The 24,759-nt window shown below is 48.1% G+C and overlaps 1 protein-coding gene across 2 annotated transcripts in view; it reads right to left on the bottom strand.

Annotated features, from left to right (window-relative positions):
* The window catches only part of PSME4 (proteasome activator subunit 4), a 250,124-nt gene that overhangs the window by 115,536 nt on the left and 109,829 nt on the right, over positions 1-24,759 (bottom strand). For both annotated transcript variants that reach the window (XM_075339344.1, XM_075339345.1), the window contains 6 exons: positions 23,013-23,199; positions 22,671-22,760; positions 22,082-22,146; positions 19,761-19,911; positions 15,327-15,425; positions 13,997-14,066 (listed from right to left, as the gene is read on the bottom strand). In XM_075339344.1, coding sequence (XP_075195459.1) covers positions 13,997-14,066; positions 15,327-15,425; positions 19,761-19,911; positions 22,082-22,146; positions 22,671-22,760; positions 23,013-23,199 — 662 coding nt within the window. The remainder of the gene's footprint in view (positions 1-13,996; positions 14,067-15,326; positions 15,426-19,760; positions 19,912-22,081; positions 22,147-22,670; positions 22,761-23,012; positions 23,200-24,759) is intronic.

Genomic DNA, 24,759 nt, shown 5'->3' with positions numbered 1-24,759 from the left:
AAGGTATGCAGGCTAGTCCAAGTGGCAGCCTGACAGACTTGTTGAGCCGTAGCCTGGTGCCTGAAAGCCCAAGAGGCACCGACAGCTCTGGTCGAATGTGCCTTGATCCCCGGCGGGGGAGGCACCTGAGTACTCTGGTAGGCGTCCGAAATGGCCGATCTAATCCAACGGGCTAAGGTCGGCTTAGAAGCAGGGAGGCCCTTGCGCCGACCTGTGGTTAGCACAAAAAGAGAGGTGCACCGCCTAAGCGCAGCGGTGCGAGACACATAGATCCGGAGAGCACGCACCAGATCCAGAGTATGCAGCGCTTTTTCAAAGCGATGAACAGGAGCCGGACAGAAGGAAGGTAGGGTAATGTCCTGGTTAAGGTGGAAGGGAGAGACCACCTTAGGAAGAAAGTCCGGAGTCGGACAGAGAACCACCTTGTCTTGATGAAAGACTAAAAAAGGTGACTCCGAGGAGAGCGCAGCCAAATCAGAGACTCTCCTGAGAGAAGTTATGGCCACCAGAAAGGCCACCTTCTGAGAAAGACGATACAAAGAAACCTCCCTAAGAGGCTCAAAAGGGGGTTTCTGCAAAACCGTGAGAACTAAGTTAAGGTCCCAGGGATCCAAGGGCCGCCGGTAAGGCGGAATGATGTGAGACGCGCCTTGCATGAAGGTGCGGACCCGAGCCAGCCGAGCGAGACGCCGCTGGAACAGAACTGACAGAGCTGAGACTTGTCCCTTGAGACAGTTGAGGGACAGTCCTAGCTGCAGACCAGACTGTAGAAAAGACAGAAGGGTCGGCAAGAGAATGGCCAAGGAGGATGGCCGGTAGAGCGACACCAGGACAGGAACATTTTCCAAGCCCTGTGATAGATTTTAGCGGAGGAAGACTACGGGCCCGAGTCATAGTGGAGATGACTTCAGGAGGGATACCCGAAGCCATCAAAATCCAGGACTCAAGAGCCACGCCGTCAATTTGAGAGCCGCAGAATTCGGGCGGAAAAACCGGACCTTGCGAGAGTAGGTCTGGACGGTCCGGGAGATGCCACGGCATCCCTACGGACAGATGGAGCAGGTCTGGATACCAAGCTCGCCTGGGCCAGTCCGGTGCAATGAGGATGACTCGACGGCCCTCCATTCTGATCTTGCGCAGGACTCTGAGCAAGAGAGCTAGAGGGGGAAACACGTAGGACAGACGAAACTGGGACCAGTCTTGAACCAGAGCGTCCGCGGCGAAGGCCTGAGGATCGTGGGAGCGAGCCACGTAAACAGGAACTTTGTTGTTGTGACGGGATGCCATTAGGTCCACGTCCGGAGTGCCCCATTTGCGGCAGATTGACTGAAACACTGCCGGATGCAGAGCCCACTCGCCGCTGTCCACGGTTTGACGGCTGAGATAATCTGCCTCCCAGTTTTCCACGCCTGGGATGTGGACTGCGGATATGGTGGACTTTGAGTCCTCCGTCCACGGAAGGATGCGTTGAACCTCCAACATTGCCAGGCGGCTGCGAGTCCCGCCCTGGTGATTGATGTAGGCAACCGCTGTCGTGTTGTCTGACTGGACTCGGATGTGCTTGCCCGCCAACAGGTGGTGAAAGGCTACGAGAGCTAGGAGCACAGCTCTGATTTCCAGCACATTGATCGAGAGGGCTGATTCGGACGGAGTCCAAGTGCCCTGTGCTCGGTGGTGGAGATATACTGCTCCCCAGCCGGATAGACTGGCATACGTGGTGAGAATCACCCAGGACGGGGCCAGGAAGGAGCGCCCTTGGGACCGAGAGAGGGGCCGAAGCCACCACTGAAGAGAGCTCGTGGTCCGTGGCGACAGAGCCACTAACCTGTGTAAGGAGGAAGGCCGCTTGTCCCAACAGCAGAGAATGTCCAGCTGCAGGGGGCGCAGATGGAACTGGGCAAAGGGAACCGCTTCCATTGACGCCACCATCTGACCCAGCACCTGCATTAGGTGCCTGATGGAATGACGGCGGGGCCTCAGCAGAGAGCGCACCGCCAGATGGAGGGACTGCTGTTTGACTAAGGTGAATACTCGAGGAGCCGTGGCTAACCCGAAGGGGAGAGCCACGAATTGGAAGTGTTCCTCTCAGATTGCAAAACGTAGCCAACGCTGGTGTGAAACTGCAATTGGCACATGCAGATAGGCATCTCTGATGTCGATGGATGCCAGGAAATCTCCTTGGGTCATTGAGGCAATGACTGATCGCAGAGACTCCATGCGAAAATGCCGCACCTGAACATGCTTGTTGAGAAGCTTGAGATCCAGGATGGGCCGGAAGGAACCGTCCTTTTCGGGGACTAGGAAGAGATTTGAGTAGAAACCTCTGAACCGTTCCCGGGCGGGAACCGGTACAATTACTCCGTTGGCCTGCAAGGATGCCACAGCCTGAGAGAAGGCGGCGGCCTTGGAGCAGGGGGGAGTTGACAGAAAAAATCTGTTTGGCGGGCTGGAAGAGAATTCTATCCTGTAGCCGTGGGAGATGATATCCCTTACCCACTGATCGGAGACGTGTTGAAACCACACGTCGCCAAAGTGGGAGAGCCTGCCACCGACCAAGGACGTTGCTGGCTCGGCCAGATAGTCAAGAGGAGGCTGCCTTGGTGGCAGCAGCTCCTGCGGACTTCTGAGGACGCAGCTTCGTGCGCCAGTTGGGCTTCTGGTCCTTGGCTGAGTTAGTGGACGAGGCCGAGGGCTTAGAGGACGACCAGTTAGAGGAACGAAAGGAACGAAACCTCGACTGGTTCCTGCCCTGGACAGGTTTCCTGGTTTTAGTCTGTGGCAAGGAAGTACTCTTCCCGCCAGTAGGTTCCTTAATAATCTCATCCAGTTGTTCACCGAACAGCCTGGACCCAGCAAATGGGAGCCCAGCAAGGAACTTCTTTGAAGAAGAGTCTGCCTTCCACTCTCGAAGCCACAAGATCCTGCGGATAAGCGAGGGAATTAGCCGAAGCCACCGCAGTGCGGTGAGAAGCTTCCAGCATGGCAGACATGGCGTAGGATGAAAAGGCTGAAGCCTGGGAAGTTAAGGCAACCATTTCAGGCATAGAGTCCCTAGTGAGGGAATGCATCTCCTCCAGAGAAGCAGAGATGGCCTTGAGAGCCCACACTGCTGCAAAAGCTGGGGAGAACGAGGCCCCTGCCGCCTCATATACAGATTTGGCCAGAAGGTCAACCTGGCGGTCAGTGGGATCCTTAAGTGAGGTGCCATCAGCCACTGAAACAACTGTCCGGGCTGAGAGTCTAGACACCGGAGGGTCTACCTTTGGTGATTGAGCCCACTCCTTGACCACCTCTGGTGGAAAGGGAAAACAGTCATCAGAACCACGCTTTGGGAAGCGTTTGTCAGGACAGGCCCTGGGCTTGGTCACAGTGGCCTGAAAACTGGAGTGGTTAAAGAACACACTCCTTGTTCTCTTAGGCAAGGTAAACTGGTGTTTTTCTGCCAGAGAGGGTTGCTCCTCTGATGCTGGTGGATTGAGGTCCAGTACAGAATTAATGGACGCAATCAAATCACTAACATCTGCGTCACCCTCGGTCAGATCAATGGGGCACATGGAGCTAGCGTCCGAGCCCACAGTAAAGACATCCTCCTCGTCCTGCGAGTCAGCTCGTGAATCAGAGCCGCGGGACGAGGAAGGAGAGGAGACCTTGCATCTCCTTTTAGGAGGACGGGGTCTGGGAGCAGGTGAAGAATCCTCTGTGAGCTCTGCAGAGCGAGCCGTAGCAGCAGAGGCGCCCTGAGAAGGGGGCTGATGCATGCTCATCAGAGTCCGGGACAACTCTCCCATGGAGTCGGCAAAGGACTGGGAGATAGACTTAGAGAAGGATTCTACCCAAGCCGGGGGTTCAGCCACCGGGGCCGGAGCAGCCGGAGGGACCACTGGGGAGACTCCAGGCTGAGGCACCACCATGTTAGAGCAGGCGTCACAATGTGGATAAGTGCTCGGTTCAGGCAGTACGAGCTTACATGCAGTGCATATAGAATACAGCCTTGCAGCCTTGCTCCTAGTGTGAGACATGCTGCTGAGGTGGGGGCTCTGAGCCAGAATGACCCCCAGAGAGTGTATAAAAAGGTCCACAACCGGAGGTTGTGGCTTACCAGACCGTTTGTGTGCCCTCCGGATCCCACAGCTCGGACCCCCAGACAAATTAGCAGAGATGCTGCAGTCAGCGCCGATCGGTGTGAGAACGCTGATAAAATGGCGCCGGAGCGAGGAGAGGGGGCGGAGCCTAGTCAAAGAGCGGGATCCGGAGGGCCAAGGAGATATACAGGGGAGGGAAACATCTCCTCAGAGAGGAGTGTCCTCCCCTGTGCCGAACGGCCGGTGGGCGGAGCCGCACTGTCCCTCTGCATGACTGACATGCAGGGGCAGTGAAAACGAAACTAGGCCTCAGGCGAAGCCGGGGCCTAGATTTTACAATGCGGCCGGCGCGCAGGCACCCTCGGCGCGGTTCTCAGGTGAAAACCAGAGACCCGGCCGGAAAAGTTAAATAACACACTCTCCCCAACAATAAAGTACAAGGGACCCCCCAAATAACGTCTCAAATACTTAGCTTGTGAGACGCAGGGCCAGGTCCCTGAGGGATGAGTGCTCCGTCCGGCAGGATCCTGAAAGGGCTGCGGATGGAGACCGGTCTCCTGCAAGGCAGTGAGAACCGTGCTGGCTCCCACTTCAAGCCAGAGCCCGAGGGATGGTGAAGGAGTGCGGCATGTAAGGCTCCAGCCTTGGAATCAACCTTAACAACACCACCGACACAGTGGGGTGAGAAGGGACATGTCGGGAGTCCAGGCTTAGACCCGCTTTTATTCAAATTCTTTATCAAAAATCAGATGAGAATGCATGTGTGGATGTGTGCCTCCTGAACACAAAGCATTGAACTGGCTATATTTGGTTATCCAGGGGGTGTATATGCTCGGAGGGAGGAGCTACACTTTTTAGTGTAGTACTTTGTGTGTCCTCCGGAGGCAGAAGCTATACACCCATGGTCTGGGTCTCCCATAGGAACGATGAAGAAAAATCTGTTTGGCGGGCTGGAAGAGAATTCTATCCTGTAGCCGTGGGAGATGACATCTCACCCACTAATCGGAGACGTGTTGAAACCAAGCGTCGCCAAAGTGGGAGAGCCTGCTACCGACTAAGGACTTCGCCGGAGCGGGCAGAGAGTCATGAGGATGCTGCCTTAGTGGCAGCACCTCCTGCGGTCTTCTGTGGACGCGCTTTTGGGCGCCAGTTGGATTTCTGGTCCTTGGCTGAGTTAGCGGACGAGGCCGAGGGCTTAGAGGACGACCAGTTGGAGGAACGAAAGGAGCGAAACCTCGACTGATTCCTACCCTGGGCAGGTTTCCTGGTTTTCGATTGTGGCATGGAAGTACTCTTCCCGCCAGTAGCTTCCTTAATAATTTCTTACAGCTGTTCTCCGAACAGCCGGGACCCAGCAAAAGGGAGCCCAGCAAGGTACTTCTTTGAAGAAGCATCTGCCTTCCACTCTCAAAGCCACAAGATCCTGCGGATAACGAGGGAATTAGCCGAAGCCACCGCAGTGCGGTGAGAAGCCTCCAGCATGGCAGACATGGCATAAGATGAAAAAGCTGAAGCTTGAGAAGTTAGGGCAACCATTTCGGGCATAGATTCCCTGGTGACGGAATGCATCTCCTCCAGAGAAGCAGAGATGGCTTTGAGAGCCCACACTGCTGCAAAAGTCGGGGAAAACGCGGCCCCCGCCGCTTCATACACAGACTTGGCCAGAAGGTCAATCTGACGGTCAGTGGAATCCTTAAGGGAGGTGCCATCAGCCACCGACAACGGTCCGGGCTGAGAGCCTAGACACCGGAGGGTCTACCTTCGGGGAGTGAGTCCACTCCTTGACCACCTCAGGTGGAAAGGGAAAACGGTCATTAGAACCACGCTTTGGGAAGCGTTTGTAAGGACAGGCCCTGGGCTTGGTCACAGCGGCCTGAAAACTGGAGTGGTTAAAGAACACACTCTTTACTGTCTTAGGCGAGGTAAACTGGTGCTTTTCTGCCAGAGAGGGTTGCTCCTCTGATACTGGCGGATTGAGATCCAGTACAGAATTAATTGAAGCAATCAAGTCACTAAGATCTGAGTCACTTTCGGACAGATCAATGGGGTACATGGAGTTAGCCTCCGAGCCCCCTGTAAAGGCATCCTCCTCCTCCTGCGAGTCAGCTCTTGAATCAGAGCCGCGGGAGGAGGAGGGAGAGGAAACCCTGCGTCTCCTCTTAGGAGGACGGGGTCTGGGCCCTGATGATGAATCCTCTGTGAGCTCCGGTCCTAAGGGACCCTTAGCAGTAGAGGCACCCTGTGAAGGGGCCTGATGCATATTCATCAAAGTCCTAGACAGAAGTCCCATGGACTCAGCAAAAGACTGGGAGATAGACCTAGAAAAGGATTCTACCCAAGCCGGGGGTTCAGCCACAGGTGCAGGAGCAGCCTGAGAGACCACTGGGGGTGAGACTCCAGGCTGTGGCACCGCCAAGTTAGAGCAGACATCACAATGTGGATAGGTGCTCGGTTCAGGCAGCAGGAGCTTACATGCAGCGCATATAGTATAAAGCTTTGGAGCCTTGCTCCTCGTGTGAGACATGCTGCTGGAGTGAGGGCTCTGCAAGAGAATGAACCCCAGAGAGTATATACAGAGGTCCACAACCAGAGACCAGTTGTGGACCAGACCGCTGGAGCGGTGTTGTGTGCCCTCCAGATCCCGAAGCCCGGACCCCCAAGCACAACACCTCAGCAGGGATGCAGAGTGCAGACCAGCGCCGAGTGAGAAAATGGCCACCGGAGCGGAGAGGGGGCGGGACTTGGCTTGGAGAGCGGGAACTGGAGGGCCATAGAGACCTACAGGGGAGGAGAAACGCACAGCAGTGGGGAGTGTCCCTCCCCTGTGCAGAACGGCCGCCGGGAGGAGCCGAGCTTGTCCCTCTGCATGAGTGACATGCGAGGGCAGTGAACAGAAACTAGGCCTCCGGCAAAGCCGGGGCCTAAATTTGAGCGGCGAGGCCGTCGCGCAGGCACCATCGGCGCGGTTCTCGCGCGACAGCTAGAGAACCCGCCGGAAATGCCAATAAATACAGTAAGCACACTCTCCCCAAACAATAAAGCATAGGGACCCCCAATATATATATAAACGTCTCAGGTACTTAGCTGCTGAGACACAGGGCCAGGTCCCTGGGGATGAGTGCTCCGGTCCAGCAGGGTCCTGAAGGGCTGCGGATGGAGACCAGTTTCCTGCCAGTTATGGAGACCGTGCTGGCTCCCACTTCAAGCCAGAGCCCAGGAGGGATGGTGAAGGAGCACGGCATGTGAGGCTCCAGCCTCGGAAATCAACCTTACAACACCGCCGACACAGTGGGGTGAGAAGGGACATGCCGGGGGTCCAGACGTGGACCCGCACTTCTTCAATCTCAATCCAAAAGGAAACAAATCATATGAGAATGCATGTGTGAATGTATGCCTCCTGAACACAAAGCGATAAACTGGCTGGGTCTGCTCACCAGGGGGTGTATAAGCTCAGAGGGAGGAGCTACACTTTTAAGTGTAGTACTTTGTGTGTCCTCCGGAGGCAGAAGCTAAACACCCATGGTCTGGATCTCCCAAAGGAACGATAAAGAAAAAAACATTTTGGTTTAAAAAAGATTGTCAGTTTGCGAACAAGGTCCTCACACCTCTTGTTGAAATTATTGAATAGTGTCTTGCTCTGTAATGTCTAATATAGTTTGTATGTGTCCACTCATTTGTAAACTGCTGCAGAATACAGTGGGTACGGAAGTATTCAGACCCCTTTAAATATTTCCCTTTATTTCATTGCAGCCATTTGGTAAATTCAAAAAAGTTCATTTTTTCTCATTAATGTACACTCTGTACCCCATCTTGACAGGAAAAAACAGAAATGTTGAAATTTTTGCAAATTTATTAAAACAAAAAACTGAAATATCACATGGTCATAAGTATTCAGACCCTTTGCTCAGACACTCATATTTAAGTCACATGCTGTCCATTTCCTTGTGATCCTCTTTGAGATGGTTCTACTCTCTTTCATTGCAGTCCAGCTGTGTTTAATTAAAACAGATCGGATTTGATTTGGAAAGGCACATGTAGCACCCATGGGGCAAGGGGTTAACTTTACTCATCGCCAAGCCGGTGATGTCGGGTCTGGGTATGTCACAGGTGGCCCTGCCTGGCTTTGTGGCCCTGAGGCGTACAATAAAAGGAGGGATGATGGAGGATGGGGTGATGGGGATGGTTGTTTGTCTCATGACGTCACCTGTGGTACGTGGCCAGTGATTAGCTGGCGCTGCGGGTGATATGTCCTCCGGGGCTGATGGTGTCGCAGCAAGGGTGGTTCTGCTCCCCACAGGTGGAACGGGCCCCAGGCAGGGTGATAGGGTGGTAGTCTATGGTGTTGTACACTGGGGAGCGGGCTGAGGACGCCGACAGTAACTGGACAACACAGGCAGGTAGATTCTTTTACCTTTTACTAGGCAGATGTTATGGTCCCAGGTACAGTGGTCCGGTCAGCCAGGAAGCCGTCAGAAGTCCCTTCTCTGCCAGGTAGGTTGGAGGCCTTCCTAAAGGCCCCGTCACACACAGAGATAAATCTTTGGCAGATTTGTGGTTGCAGTGAAATCATGGACATATTGTTCCATTTGTACACAGCCACAAAACTGGCACTGATTGTCCACAGTTTCACTGCAACCACAGATCTGCCACAGATTTATCTCTGTGTGTAAAGTGGCCTTTAGTGCGTTCTGAATGTGAGTCGCTGTGGCCTGGAGCAGCACAGCTTCTCTCTTCCTAGATGTATGTAATTTTCCTTGTTCCTTGTGGCTGGCAGCGTGAGCTGGATGTAATGCCCGCCGGTCTCGCTGCGGCCCCGGGCGCTATTATGTTACTGCGCCTTGGGAGTCTCTGTTGGGCCAGGAGGCATAGAATCTACTGCCTTCTGGGTTTACTGCTGGGCCGTTAGCACCCGACAGTCGAGGACCCCGGTGTCCTGATTCGGCACTCGGTCCTGGAAAGCTTGCAGACAGCTCTCTAACAGCCAAACAATCAAAATGACTGCTGGAACACCATTGTAAATGTGAACAATGGTGTTCCAGCAGTCATTTTGCTTGTTATGAAGTTTTTTTCTGTCTGAGAAACCAGTCCCGCCCTTTAGCCACGATTATTCAACTTCCTACATAGCCAGGTCCCTTGCTTCCCATACACAGCAGGTTTCAACCACACATAGAGGTAACATTTGGTTAGTTACCCATGCACACAAGCAGGTTTTAACCACATATAGGAGGTAACATTTGGTTAGGGACCCCATAAATAAGAGATTACCGTTCTCCTTCACTGCTACTAGAGTTCTAAGTTTTCTGTTCCTGTTCGTCTCTCTAACCCATCCCAACCCAGAATGCACAGGGAAGCTCACCCCAAACAGGACTTGAGCTCCCCCTTCTGCTTCTGGCCTGGATTAGGAAGTGTGTGTGTGATTGTACTTGACAGAGAGCTCCCCCGCTGCTTCCAGGTGTAGCACTGCCCACCAATGAGGAGAACAACGCCACTGTGGCTCTCATGACCACTGGGGTGCCACACACACACACACCCCTGTCGATATAAGACCTCACAGGTCACAGTGCATTTCACACCAAATGAGAATCAAAAGGAACTGCCCAAGGAGCTCAGAGACAGAATTGTGGCAAGACACAGATCTAGCCAAGGTTAGAAAAGAATTTCTGCAGTACTTAAGGTTCCTAAGAGCACAGTGGCCTCCATAATCTTTAAATGGAAGAAGTTTGGGACCACCAGAACTCTTCTTAGACCTGGCTGTCCAGCCAAACTGAGCAATTGTGGGAAAAGAGCCTTTGTGAGAGAGGTAAAGAAGAACCCCAAGATCACTGTGGCTGAGCTCCAGAGATGCAGTAGGGAGATGGGAGAAAGTTGCATAAAGTCAACTATCACTGCTGCTCTCCACTACTCAAGCCTTTATGGCAGAGTGGCCTGACTGAAGACTCTCGGCACTGCAAGACAGATGAAAGCCCAAAAAGAGCTTGCAAAAAAACACACAAAGGACTCCCAGACTATGAGAAATAAGATTCTCTGGTCTGATGAGACAAAGATAGAACTTTTTAGTGATATTTCTAAGCGGTATGTGTGGAGAAAACCAGGCACTGCTCATCACCTGCCCAATACAATCCCAACAGTGAAACATGGTGGTGGCAGCATCATGCTATGAGGTGTTTTTCAGCTGCAAGGACAGGAAGACTGGTTGCAATTGAAGGAAAGATGAAGGCAGCCAAGTACAGAGATATCCTGGAAGAAAACCTCTTTCAGAGTGCTCTGGACCTCAGACTTGGCCAAAGGTTCACCTTCCAACAAGACAATGACCCTAAGCACACAGCTAAAATAACAAAGGAGTGGCTTCAAAACAACTCTGACCATCCTTGACCGGCCCCAGCCAGAGCCCTGACCTAAACCCAATTCCGCATCTCTGGAGAGACCTGAAAATAGCTGTCCACCAACATTCACCATCCAACCTGACAGAACTAGAGAGTATCTGCAAGAAACAATGGCCGAGGATCCCCAAATCCAGGTGTGAAAAACCTGTTGCATCAGTCCAAAGAAGACTCATGGCTGTAATAGCCCAAAAGGTGCTTCTACTCAATACTGAGCAAAGGGTCTAAATACTTATGACCATATGATATTTCAGTTTTTCTTGTTTAATACATTTTCAAAAATTTCTACATTTCTGTTTTTTCTGTCAAGATGAGGTGCATTGTGTTCATTAATGAGAAAAAAAAAAAAGGAACTTTTTGAATTAAAGAGTGAAAAATTTCAAGGGGTCTGAATACTTTCCGTACCCACTGTATGTTGGCACTATAGGAATAAAACTATTATGGTATCATTTATAATGTAGAGCAGCAGGGAGTCACTCCACGCAACTTTGCTTGGAAAGCTTCATGGGTGGGTATGCTGGCTCATTTAAACATCCACCTGACAAAATCCAAGCGAAACGCGAGTTGGGTGCAGTGGGTTCCTGCTATGCTACCTTATATTTTTTTACGCTTATGATTATACACTGCCATCTTGTGGTAGAGATTGAAATTGTAGGGTGTACATACATTTTTACCCAGGTGTTTTCTCATCCCATTTGCTTGTATTCTTGTGACCTTGCATTGTCTCTATACTAATACCATCTATGTATGTAATTTTCAATTGCAATCATACAAAACAATGAATTGCTTAATACTCTTCATCTAAAATTGGATTCACCCAAGAGTGCCAATCTCTTCTAGAGCCCAAAACCACCTACGTACAGAACGAAGGGAATTTTGTTTACTTACCGTAAATTCCTTTTCTTCTAGCTCCTATTGGGAGACCCAGACAATTGGGTGTATAGCTTCTGCCTCCGGAGGCCACAGAAAGTATTACACTTTAAAAAGTGTAACCCCTCACCTCTGCCTATACACCCTCCCGTGGATCACGGGCTCCTCAGTTTTGGTGCAGAAGCAGGAAGGAGAAAACTTATAAATTGGTCTAGGGTAAATTCAATCCGAAGGATGTTCGGAGAACTGAAGACCATGAACCAAAAGACAATTCAACATGAACAACATGTGTACACAAAAGAACAACCAGCCCGAAGGGTACAGGGGCGGGTTCTGGGTCTCCCAATAGGAGCTAGAAGAAAAGGAATTTACGGTAAGTAAACAAAATTCCCTTCTTTGTCGCTCCATTGGGAGACCCAGACAATTGGGACGTCCAAGAGCAGTCCCTGGGTGGGTAAAATACCACCTCAATAAAAAGAGCCGAAAAACGGCCCCCTCTTACAGGTGGGCAACCGCCGCCTGAAGGACTCGCCCACCTAGACTGGCGTCTGCCTAAGCATAGGTATGCACTTGATAGTGTTTCGTGAAAGTGTGCAGACTAGACCACGTAGCTGCCTGACACACCTGCTGAGCCGTAGCCCGGTGCCGCAATGCCCAGGACGCACCCACGGCTCTGGTAGAATGGGCTTTCAGCCCTGAAGGAAGCGGAAGCCCAGAAGAACGGTAGGCTTCGAGAATCGGTTCCTTGATCCACCGAGCCAAGGTTGACTTGGAAGCCTGCGAACCCTTACGCTGGCCAGCGACAAGGACAAAGAGCGCATCTGAACGACGCAGGGGCGCCGTGCGAGACACGTAGAGCCGGAGTGCTCTCACAAGATCCAAAGAGTGCAAATCCTTTTCACACTGGTGAATTGGATTAGGGCAAAATGAAGGCAAGGAGATATCCTGATTGAGATGAAAAGGGGATACCACCTTAGGGAGAAATTCCGGGACCGGACGCAGAACCACCTTATCCTGGTGAAACACCAGGAAGGGGGCTTTGCATGACAGCGCTGCGAGCTCAGACACTCTCCGAAGTGATGTGACTGCCACTAGGAAGGCCACCTTCTGCGAAAGGCGTGATAGTCTACATGAGCCGAGGGGCCCACCAGTGTCCGAGGCTCCGGCTGAGCAAGCGAGGCAGGAGTCGAGCATTGCTCGCAGTGAGGGTAGGTGGAACCCGCAGGTAACATAGCCCCACAAGAGGTACAGGCCGCGAAAAAAACCTGTGCCTTAGCAGCTTTGCTCCTTGTGGACGACATGCTGTTGTCTCCTAGGAGAGTGACCACTGAGGGTATATGGGAAATGGGTATACATCCCGACCGAACAGATACATACATACACATATATATATATATATATATATATATATATATATATATATATATATATATATATATATATATATATATATATATATATATATATATATATATATATATATATATATATATATATATATCTCTATATCTCTATTCCGGCACCCTAGGGGGACCAGCACCGGGTGACCGGTGTGGCTTACCGACCGCTAACGAGCGGAGTGTGTCCTCCAGATTCCCTGCCTTGGATCCCCCGGAGCTGCAGAGCTGTTCACTGAGAAGCCTCCACCGGCAGAATGCCAGAAAATGGCTGCCGGAGCTCTCAGGGGAGGAGTGGAGCCGTGGGCGGCGCCAGCAAAGTGCGGGAATCTGGGGTCCCCACAGTGATCAGTGAGGGGGGAGGAAGACATGCAGGATGCTCCAGCCCTCACATCCGACGTCATGTCGGTAATCCCGCCCTTACCCCTGACAGGCAGGCCCGGGGGCGGGATTTTTGCGACTAGGCCGCGATGAAGCCGGGGACTAAATTTGAGACCGCGCCCGACAAGCAGGCACGGTCGGCGCGGAAGTCCACCGGCCTCCTCAATTCAGCAGCTGCCGCGGCTTCCGGGAAGAAGGTGCGCTCCCTGCACAGTCCCCAATGGGGACACAGAGTACCTTTGAGTTGCAGGGCCCGGTCCCTGAGGTTGAAGAGGCTCCTGTCCGGTAGGTTCCCACAGGGGCTGCGGATGGAGCACGGTCCCAGCAAATGGATGACCGCTTAGGATCCCACTTCTCCCAGAGCCGCATAAGGGATGGTGAAGGAGACGGCATGTGGCTCCAGCCTCTGTACCCGCAATGGGTACTTCAACCTTAACAACACCGCCGACGTAGTGGGGTGAGAAGGGAACATGCCGGGGGCCCCGTGGGGGCCCTCTTTTCTTCCAACCGACATAAGTATGAGAATGCATGAGTGGATGTGTGCCTCCTTCCACACAAAGCATAAAACTGAGGAGCCCGTGATCCACGGGAGGGTGTATAGGCAGAGGGGAGGGGTTACACTTTTTAAAGTGTAATACTTCGTGTGGCCTCCGGAGGCAGAAGCTATACACCCAATTGTCTGGGTCTCCCAATGGAGCGACAAAGAAATTTCCTTTATCATAGATGAAAATTTGATACATTGAAGTAAATACTTATACTATAATGATATATGGCATAGACGTAATGACTTCTAATACTCCTAAATGTTCTTCAAGGGCTGCCGTGTTCACACAACAATGGCCACAGAAAACACAATCACAGCTTATAAATAATCCACTGCACTTACTGCTGGTGAGCTGAGTTATAACACTGCAGCAATGAGGGAGAAAGAGCTTCAAAGAATCCACCGGACAACACTAATGACAAAGGCGAGAAAAGACATGATGAGATGCACAAGGCCTGGCAGAATATCTGTCTAAACACATTGCAGTCAAACAGGTCATCTACAAACAGAGGACTGGGAAAATTAGGTGTGATCAACCCGGCTTCCCGATAAATTAAGGGCACGCAGAGATCAACTGCAATATGTGTGATCAGAACAGTCACAGGGACTGTGCACTTCATTACTAAAATTGAGGGTGTTTTTTACATTACTAAAAAGATTACAGACATTATTTAAGACTTCATAGGTTCAGTTGATTTTGATTTACTAAGAGTAAAATATTACGTATAAACACCCCCCCCCCCCCAAAAAAAAAAAAACAAAAAAAAAACCCCAAAACCCAAACTGAAAAAAAACCCCACTTTTTTTGCCCCTCAGTGGCATTATTTGATACGGCAGTAAAAAAAAAAAAATAAATCCTGTACAGCAAATGTGATAAAATGTTCACTGCAGGAATTTTGGGTGTGGTACTTAATGATGTGGTTTACTGATTTTTTTTTTTTTGCTACTGTTATCGTGGATCAATTCTGCAAATCGCTTCATTCTTCACCTACGTCAAGCAGTGACCTACAGCTCAATTCTGATCGGCTGTGTACAACGCCCTGCTTCCTCCCTGTGCTAAGGTGACAAGAGGGGGACACTACTAGCTTACAGAAGCTGTGCTAATAGTACAGTTGAGCAAAAAGATTTGCAAGACCATGGCCCAGTGGCCATGCCGGTAGTCGTTGGCCACCGGACAAGAGCCCAGCAAATCATCTCCTACCTGCTGGCGTAGTCATTGCTGCATGACGCACACATGATGTTGCGCTAAACTAATTAAAAGAGGTGTCGGGGTTTTCAGGTAGGTAGAACATTCCCATTTCTCTGCCCCAGTGGCCATGTACTACCAATTTGTTGCTGGACTGAAGTCCCGCAAAACATTTTGCTTAAATGTACCTATTGGGATTTACGTCAAAAGCAGACAGCTATGTATAGAAGTTGCACAAACTATAAAGCAAAGAAATGGTAGAAAATGGTTAAGACTTTTTGGAAAGTTTTTGATTTGTTTTAAAATAGCAAAAAATAAGAAAAAGCAAAAAGGTCCATAGACTTCTAGGTACATCTCCTTTTTGACCAACCACTTAGGGATGACTTAGGCATTTTCACTTATTGATGCCTCTTCCAGAGTATATAATTTTGGTATATATTCATGATCACCAATACACTAACAGAAAGACCCAGTTTGTAGCTTTACCTTGACTGCAGCACGGCAGAGATCTGCCACCATCCTGCCAGAAACTCTGGTCTCAAATATATTGGACACCGCAAAGTTGAAAACTTTCTCCAGAGCAACCTACAATAAAGTACACCATTAGCTATTACACAATTAGTATACACTGTGTGCAGAATTATTAGGCAAATGAGTATTTTGATCACTTGATACTTTTTATACATGTTGTCCTACTCCAAGCTGTATAGGCTGAGAGCCAACTACCATTTAAGTAAATTAGGTGATGTGCATCTCTGTAATGAGGAGGGGTGTGGTGTAATGACATCAACACCCTATATAAGGTGTGCTGTTAGGCAACTTCCTTTCCTTTGGCAAAATGAGTCAGAAGAGAGATTTGACAGGGTCTGAAAAGTCCAAAATTGTGAGATGTCTTGCAGAGGGATGCAGCAGTCTTGAGATTGACAAACTTTTGAAGCGTGATCACTGAACAATCAAGCATTTCATGGCAAATAGCCAACAGGGTCGCAAGAAGTGTGTTGGGCAAAAAAGGCGCAAAATAACTGCCCATGAATTGAGGAAAATCAAGCATGAAGCTGCCAAGATGCCATTTGCCACCAGGTTGGCCATATTTCAGAGCTGCAACGTTACTGGAGTATCAAAAAGCACAAGGTGTGCCATACTCCGGGACATGGCCAAGGTAAGGAAGGCTGAATAATGACCAAATCTGAAGAAGAAACATAAGATAAAACGGGGATAAAGAAAAATCTTAAGACAGGTTGTTCAAAGGTTTTATGGACGGATTAAACGAGAGTGACTCTTGATGGGCCAGATGGATGGGCCAGAGGCTGGATCAGTAAAGGGCAGAGAGCTCCACTCCGACTCAGACGCCAGCAAGGTGGAGGTGGGGTACTGGTATGGGTTGGTATCATGAAAGATGAACTTGTGGGACCTTTTAGGGTTGAGGATGGAGTGAAGCTCAACTCCCAGACCTACTACCAGTTTCTGGAAGACAACTTCTTCAGGAAGAGGTACAAGAAGAAGTCGGTATCGTGCAAGAAAAACATGATTTTCATGCAGGACAATGCTCGATAACATGCATCCAACTACTCCAAAGCGTGGCTGGCCAGTAAAGGTCTAAAAGATGAAAAAATAATGACATGGCCCCCTTGTTCACCTGATCTGAACCCTATAGAGAACCTGTGGTCCCTCATAAAATGTAACATCTACAGGGAGGGAAAACGGTACACCTCTCAGAACAGTGTCTGGGAGGCTGTGGTGGCTGCTGCACGCAATGTTAATCGTAAACAGATCAAGCAACTGACAGAATCTATGGATGGTAGGCTGTGGAGTGTCATCATATAGAAAGGTGGCTATAGTTGTCAATTTGTTAGGGTTTTGTTTTTGCATGTCAGAAATGTTTATTTCTAAATTTTGTGCAGTTATATTGGTTTACCTGGTGAAAATAAACAAGTGAGATGGGAATAGATTTGGTTTTTATTAAGTTGCCTAATAATTCCGTTACCTGCACATACAGATATCCTCCTAAGATAGTCAAATCTAAAAAAAAAAACCACTCCAACTTCCAAAAAAATTAAGCTTTGATATTTAGGAGTATTTTGGGTGATTGAGAACATAGTTGTTGATCAATAATAAAAAAAATCCTCTAAAATACAACTTGCCTAATAATTCTGCACACGGTGTAGTTGAACCCCTCCAAACAAAAACAACATGCCCTTCATTCAATTGATCAGATTGTGTGCTGGGAGGTGACCCTTCCACAAACCCAATATTGATTACGATGAGGACGTCACAAATTTCAGCTAAAATGTAGAACGCTAGTGCCATTTTTAAAGAACAAACATTTAAAGTGGACCTTTCACTAAATTATGCATGCTGAACCTAAACGTTGTAATAGTGGCTGCAGAGTGGAATAAAACTTTTTTTTTTATTTCACCTTTCTGTTGCGGACTATTTGGCATCTAATAAGTTAACTTTAGTTAAGTCCAAGTGGGTGTTATCAGATATTTTTCACTGTGGGTGTGTGTTTCTCTCTTTATGATGCTGATCAATCATAAGCAGACAGCAACACAGCCGAAAAAGAACACTATTTCTCAATGGCTTACGTTTCTTATAATTTGAGATATAAGGATACAGCCCTTATCTACTGGTCGAACCTCCTGCATGATTAGAAAGTGCTGGGAGATTGGAGCACAGATAGCTCCCACCTTTCAGATCAGGTACCTGTGATGGGAAGGGGCAGCAGACCTGCATCTAGCTGTGTCTCATTACAAACCCTTCTATCAGCTCTCTTCCTGTCATACCACTGTCAGCTCTGCTATATAGCCACTCGCCCACACTGACTTTCCATGGAGGAGTCACACTTATGCCTGTTGTACGCAAAGCAACATTTGAGCATACCAGACATAAGTGTGATTACGGACAAAGCTCCAGACCACAAGATGCTGTACAGCAAAACTGGCAGCCCTGAGAAGAGCTGATAGAAGGGTTTGTAATGTGACACACCACGACACAGCTAGCTACACTTTCTAATCATGCAGGAGGTTAGACCAGGAGATCAGTGCTGTATCTTTACATATCACACACTGAGAAACCTAAGCTATTGTGAGGGCATGATCTTTTTCTGCTGTGTTCTTGCCTGCTTATGATTGAGCAACTTATACAGGGAGAAGAAGTACACACCCCCATGAGAACCATCTGATACTGTTTGTTAAGTACAAGTGGGTGTTAAAACCAATCTGCAGCCACAATTATGTCCTGTGCCCAGTTCAACATGAAAAATTTGGTAATGCTTAGATGTGGCATCACAATTATATGTAACTTTTAAGGCTAAAACTGCTATTTTGGGCAGCATTACATTCTCCATGTTTTAAACGCCAAACTGTTTGTTTAGGCCACCCCAATAGGATGTTCTAGAGTATCCTGAAAATTGTTAACACTTTATGTAGTATTGGTTTATTGTGGAGGAGGTAAAAATAAAAAATGTAACAAAAACAGTATTACAACCACAAAATCTATTTAAAGAAATCTAATTATTAACTCCACATGAATTTAGGTAAATATCCTAATAATTAAAAGCTTTATAATAGTAGATAACTGCTCACACTCACTTATAACAAAATATATTAAACTTTTACACACTGTGCCACGCTAAAAGATATTAACATTTTCTGCTGATGTGTGTGGCTTCCTCAGGGGGATATAAAAAGTGTCCATATATAACAACTATTTATAGAAAGCTTAACCAATTAGAAATGCAAAGAAGAAATACAGATGCCTATAATACTATGATGACGTTTACCTATAACCGTATTGGAATGACCTCGATTAGAGAAAAGCGCAGCATGTCATATCAAGAGGAAATCCTGTTTGTGGCGTGCATATCAGTATGTACCACACCTTCGGAAGTGACATATCGATGACAGTGGAGCAACATAACCGGATGAGGTCTTGGTATAAGTTATAAGTGTGGGGTGTGTGTTAGCATCACCACATCGCCATCACTGGAAATGCTATTGGGCATGTTAGTTTGACACGCACAATAATCTGGTGCAGCAAAAAAATATGTCAGATTGGATAATAGGATGCAAGTAGTAGTAGTCTACCATAGAGGTTATAACAATGTGCCTTGCATTAAGGACACAGTTGGTTGCCATTTGTGGGGTCTGCAGCTTGTCCCTCCCGCTTTTACTAATTCTGGGCAATACTTTTAGGGTCACATGCCTTAAAAAATATATATATTTTTTAATGTGTTACTCTATTACTTAAGTATATATTTTCAACATATGTATTTTTGTTCTTTTAGACGGCACTAATATCTATTTTCCTGGAAATAAGCACAGTTAGGCCGGGGCCACACAGGGCACTTGTGCGATGCTCGCATGACACTCGGCTCACACTGGCAGCACAGCAGGAGCAGAGTGTCATGCTAGTATCCCTGCGACTGCGGTCAGACTGTGCGAGCGGACCTCAGCTGCAGGGGGTGGGCCGGCTCTCAGGAGGGGCGGACCAGCGCTGCAGAGGAGAGGGCTGGCACGGAGGAGGAGAGTGAGGGATTTATCTCCCTCTCTCCTCCATAGCCGGCTATTGCGATTCTCGCTCTGTACGCGCGGCACTCCGGTGTACCACGAGTGCAGTGTGATTTTTCTCTCGCCCCATTCACTTGAATGGATGCGAGAGAAATGAGTCTCGCATTACAGTTGCGGCATGCTGCGATTGTTTTCTCGGTCCGATTAGGGCTGAGAAAATAAATCGCTCATGTGCACTGACACACAGGCTAATATTGGTCCGAGGGAAAGGCGATGTTTTATCTCACTTCACTCGCACAGATTTTCTCGCCGTGTGGCTTAGGCATTAAGGTAGTGCCGGTCTTTGTTAAATATAAAATCATTGTTTAGGTTTCACTTATTATCACAAAGCTTCTGCAACAATGAAACCAACCTTAAAAATCTCCTTGGAGCACTGAGTGAGGATTGTACTGAATGTTGACGACAGGCCCAGTTCAACCAAACTTTCAACGTGGGTCATCTTCTCAGTCTCTGTCTCTTCTCGCGTTTGTTCCAGTACACTACTTTCAATAAGGGCAAAACACCTACAAAGCAATAAGAAAACAATGTACATTTTATGTAAGTAAATCTAAATGAATCTTTTAATACAATAGAAATGTGCAAGACATATGGAGGCGTGAGGAGAAAATTAAAATCCATTATCTAGAATTGAATGTTCTGAAATCCCAAACCAAAAGAATATAAAAAAAAACAGCAGCTTCAGTCTTTGCAGAGGTATAAAATCTAATCCATCATTCGAAAGGTCCTAAGTTAATAATATTTATGGGAAATCTGTTAATGTAAATGATCTCCATAGGGGGGTTGCAGGGACATATAATAGGTGCACTAAACTTGGGTCAGATATTTCTGCCACATTTATTAAAGAGAACCAACCACCAGGATTTTGCGATATGCAGTAACGGCAGTGCCATACTGGCACCAAGATACTGAATCCAGGCATACCTGTTATAGAAAGATCCGATGCTTGGTTGCAGAAATATTTTTAATCAAAGTTGCAGAAATGCACTGCACTTTGATTGATGGATACAACGGGGGCGGGCCTTTATGGGTCTCACTGTAAAACCCTCCTCCGGCGGCCTCCTGGCTTGCCCCCTTTTCTTTATTGCAATATCAAACTGTTGTTGGCGGCACACGTGCATCGCCAGTTATTCCATCTTCATTAACATGGCACTGGAGTCTATACTTGCGCTTTCCGCTATTTCCGGAGCAATTTATTTTTTTTTAAACCAAGTTTTATTAAGTTTTCTTAATTGTAATGGGGTACAGAAAGAAAAATGGTCTGGGGAGAAGGGAAAACATGTCAATACATTGATATATTTATTACTAGAGTAATTTTTTGTCACTGAGATCTTTCTTCCCTTCCGATCTCGTTTTCTTCAAGTTAACATTTCCTGTTGACCTCCTCATTCCTCAAACACTTCCAAACCTCCTCAGTAACAACAGAAACCTCTTAAACCGGCCAAGCCCCCTCCACCTTCCCCCACCTCTGGAGCCATTTTATTGAAGGCACTGCGGTGAAGACTAAGGGCTACTTTGCACGCTGCGACATCGCTAGCCGATTGTAGCGATGCCGAGTGCGATAGTCCCCGCCCCCGTAGCAGATGCGATCTCTTGTGATAGCTGCCGTAGTGAACATTATCGCTACGGCAGCTTCACACGCACTTACCTGCCCTGCGACGTCGCTCTGGCCGGCGACCCGCCTTCTTCCTAAGGGGGCGGGTCGTGCGACGTCACACGGCCAATTGAAGCGGAGGGGCGGAGATGAGCGGGACGTAAACATACCGCCCACCTCCTTCCTTCCTCATTACAGGCGGGACTCAGGTAAGGAGATGTTACTCGCTCCTGCGACTTCATACACAGCGATGTGTGCTGCCGCAGGAACGAGGATCATCGTACCTGTCGCCGCAGCGAAATTATGGAAATGACCGACACTACACAGATCACCGATATTCAACGCTTTTGCGATCGTTTATCGGTGCTTCTAGGCTTTACACGTTGCGACTTAGTTACCGGCGCCGGATGTGCGTCACTTTCGATTTGACCCAGACGATATCGCAGTAGCGATGTCGCAACGTGCAAAGTACCCCTAAGAGCGGCATGGGCGCTTGCACAAATGCAGTTTAAGTTTTATTTTTTTTTACATGCGCTGATGCTTCTCACAGTATTCACTGCAGTGTCGTCAATAAAATGGTGCCATAGATCACGGTTCGCGCATGCGCGGACTCTGGTACCATTTTAATGAAGAGAGAATTACTGTGTCAATGAGCGCACACTGCCAACAACAGCAATGGCGGCGCAATATTCAAATAAGGAAGAGGGGGCACGTCTTCGAGGACAATGGAGGAGGTGGAATAAGCGCGAGGACTCGACCCACAAAGGCCCACTCCTGTTGCACCCATCAACCAAAGTGCAGTGCATTTTTGCAACTTTGATTTAAGATATTTCTGCAACCAAGCATCGGATCTTTCTACAACAGGTATGCCTGGATTCAGCATCTTAGTGCCTGTGTGGCACTGCATTTACCTCATATAGCAAAATCCTGGTGGTGGTCCACTTTAAAGGAATTTGGACACTTTTGGCGCCTTGCTAGATTATTTTTGAAAATACAGAATGTTTTTTTAGCTTCAGAGCATGTTTTTCAGCATTATTAGTCTTTTCTATATCAGGATTAGTTAACCCGACCCATTATCTCACCTGTCCATGAACTGGAGCACAAAGTCTTCAAACTCTGCACTGGCCGAGCACAGCTCCCTCTCCACCTGAAGAAGGAAAAGAACACAAAATATGATAGTAGCGTGTAATTCACTATTCAATGGGCTAGCTACTTTAGGATCCATAATAAAAAGTTACTAAATATACTCCTGTCTACATCGACACCACTTTTAAAGCATGTGTCCCCTCAATCAGCAAGCCTTCAGTGCAGCTATCTACATAGCCCTTTTGGGGTGAAATGGAGGGGAACACGACCTGATACGTTAATCAATCTCCAAAATGTGTCTGTACACGATTCCTGTACGTCAAATGCAACAGGAAGATGCTTGGTGTTCCAATGAGGTTTCTGGTCACGTGCCCGCATCCATCTATTGCTATCCTATGAGAATGCCATTTGTACATCACTAAGTTTGCTGATTAATAGCACACAGCCCAGAAAAAGTTGTAGAGAATTTAACAGGTCGGATCCTTCTCTTTTCTGATCTCATCGGGGGACTAGGCTTTCTATGTAAACTTTGCTAGGCGATTTAAAGACAGATACAGATTTGTGCTCTAAAGAGAGCACCCTTACCTCGGACAGGTCGCTTCTTTCTTGAAGTACTGATGAGCAGTCTACTAAAGGCACCAAAGTGGAAAATGTTGCAATAAATTGGAATGTGATCTGTTTGCGGATAAAAGATACAAATAAATATCACAAAGAAGCAAAACAAACCACAAATATTCAGAATAGTACGGAGCATCGTAAAATAACTACAGACCTTAGATAAAGTGACAGTGAAGAAAATTTTTTCATTAAGTGGCAAAACTTTAATTTCAGCATCTGACAATATTTTTTGGAAGAAGTCTGGATCATGTTCTCTTTTTAAGCCTTAGATCACTTACTGGTAACTTTCTCAACATTTGCGGTGCTTACCATGCATTTACTAAAGTCATTTGGATCTACACCGGGGAGCGCTCTCATCAATAGAGGTAGCATGTGCGTTGGGCCTTCTGGGAACCACTTGCCACCAACAACCAGGCTGCGGGCCACGCCAATGACACAACTTAAAGTTGCTGTAAGCTGGTGAGGCTCCGTTAAGGTTTCCAAAGCTGGATAAGTTCTGAAAAAGTGGAAAAACAGACAACTTTTACTTAATTGGTAACAAACATGTGAATGTAGAAGACTCCCACACAACATACTAATGACGTTAACGAGCCGAACTACAAATATACATGTCTGTAGGATATGGAAAATTTTAACAACATTTCCAACGTGACCAGCTTACAGAAAATAGCAACAGGGTTATAGTCTAACAATACAATTATTGGCGGCACTGAGAAGACAGAAGGGGTTTATCACAGCTTCGGTCTTCGCTTTTTCAAGTTTACAAAGCACGCACGTAACATGACTACTAGTCGTGGACCTGGAAAGGAGATCCAGATTAGCTCCATCAGTGACTTAGGTCACTCTAGTGGACAGTAATTTACATGTAGATTCAAGAAGAAGGGAATTTTGTTTACTTACCGTAAATTCCTTTTCTTCTAGCTCCAAATGGGAGACCCAGACAATTGGGTGTATAGCTTCTGCCTCCGGAGGCCACACAAAGTATTACACTTAAAAGTGTAAAGCCCCTCCCCTTCTGCCTATACACCTCCCGTGCATCACGGGCTCCTCAGTTTTGGTGCACAAGCAAGAAGGAGTAAAAGTTATAAATTGGTTTAAAGTAAATTCAATCCGAAGGAATTTCGGAGAACTGAAACCATTCAACATGAACAACATGTGTACACAAAGAACAACAGCCCGAAGGGAACAGGGGCGGGTGCTGGGTCTCCCAATTGGAGCTAGAAGAAAAGGAATTTACGGTAAGTAAACAAAATTCCCTTCTTCTTTGTCGCTCCATTGGGAGACCCAGACAATTGGGACGTCCAAAAGCAGTCCCTGGGTGGGTAAAATAATACCTCGTAATAGAGCCGTACCACGGCCTTTTCCTACAGGTGGGCAACCGCCGCCTGAAGGACTTGCCTACCTAGGCTGGCATCCGCCGAAGCATAGGTATGCACCTGATAGTGTTTCGTGAAAGTGTGCAGGCTCGACCAGGTAGCCGCCTGACACCTGCTGAGCCGTAGCCTGGTGCCGCAAAGCCCAGGACGCACCCACGGCTCTGGTAGAATGGGCTTTCAGCCCAGAGGGAACCGGAAGCCCAGAAGATCGATAAGCTTCGAGAATTGGTTCCTTGATCCACCGAGCCAGGGTTGATTTCGAAGCCTGTGACCCTTTACGCTGGCCAGCGACAAGGACAAAGAGTGCATCCGAACGGCGCAGGGGCGCCGTACGAGAAATGTAGAGTCTGAGTGCTCTCACCAGATCTAACAAGTGCAGATCCTTTTCACACTGGTGAACTGGATGAGGACAAAAAGAGGGTAAGGAGATATCCTGATTGAGATGAAAGGGGGATACCACCTTAGGTAGAAATTCCGAAACCGGACGCAGAACCACCTTGTCCTGGTGAAACACCAGGAAAGGGGCTTTGCATGACAGCGCTGCTAGCTCAGACACTCTCCGAAGTGATGTGACTGCTACTAGGAAAACCACTTTCTGTGAAAGGCGTGAAAGAGAAATATCCTTCATTGGCTCGAAAGGTGGTTTCTGAAGAGCCATCAGTACCCTGTTCAGATCCCAG

The sequence above is a fragment of the Anomaloglossus baeobatrachus genome, chromosome 3, assembly GCF_048569485.1.
Source record: "Anomaloglossus baeobatrachus isolate aAnoBae1 chromosome 3, aAnoBae1.hap1, whole genome shotgun sequence".
In the NCBI taxonomy this organism is placed as follows: Eukaryota; Metazoa; Chordata; class Amphibia; order Anura; family Aromobatidae; genus Anomaloglossus; species Anomaloglossus baeobatrachus.
Note: the sequence above shows the minus strand (reverse complement) of the source record. Positions and strands in the feature narration are given on the sequence as shown.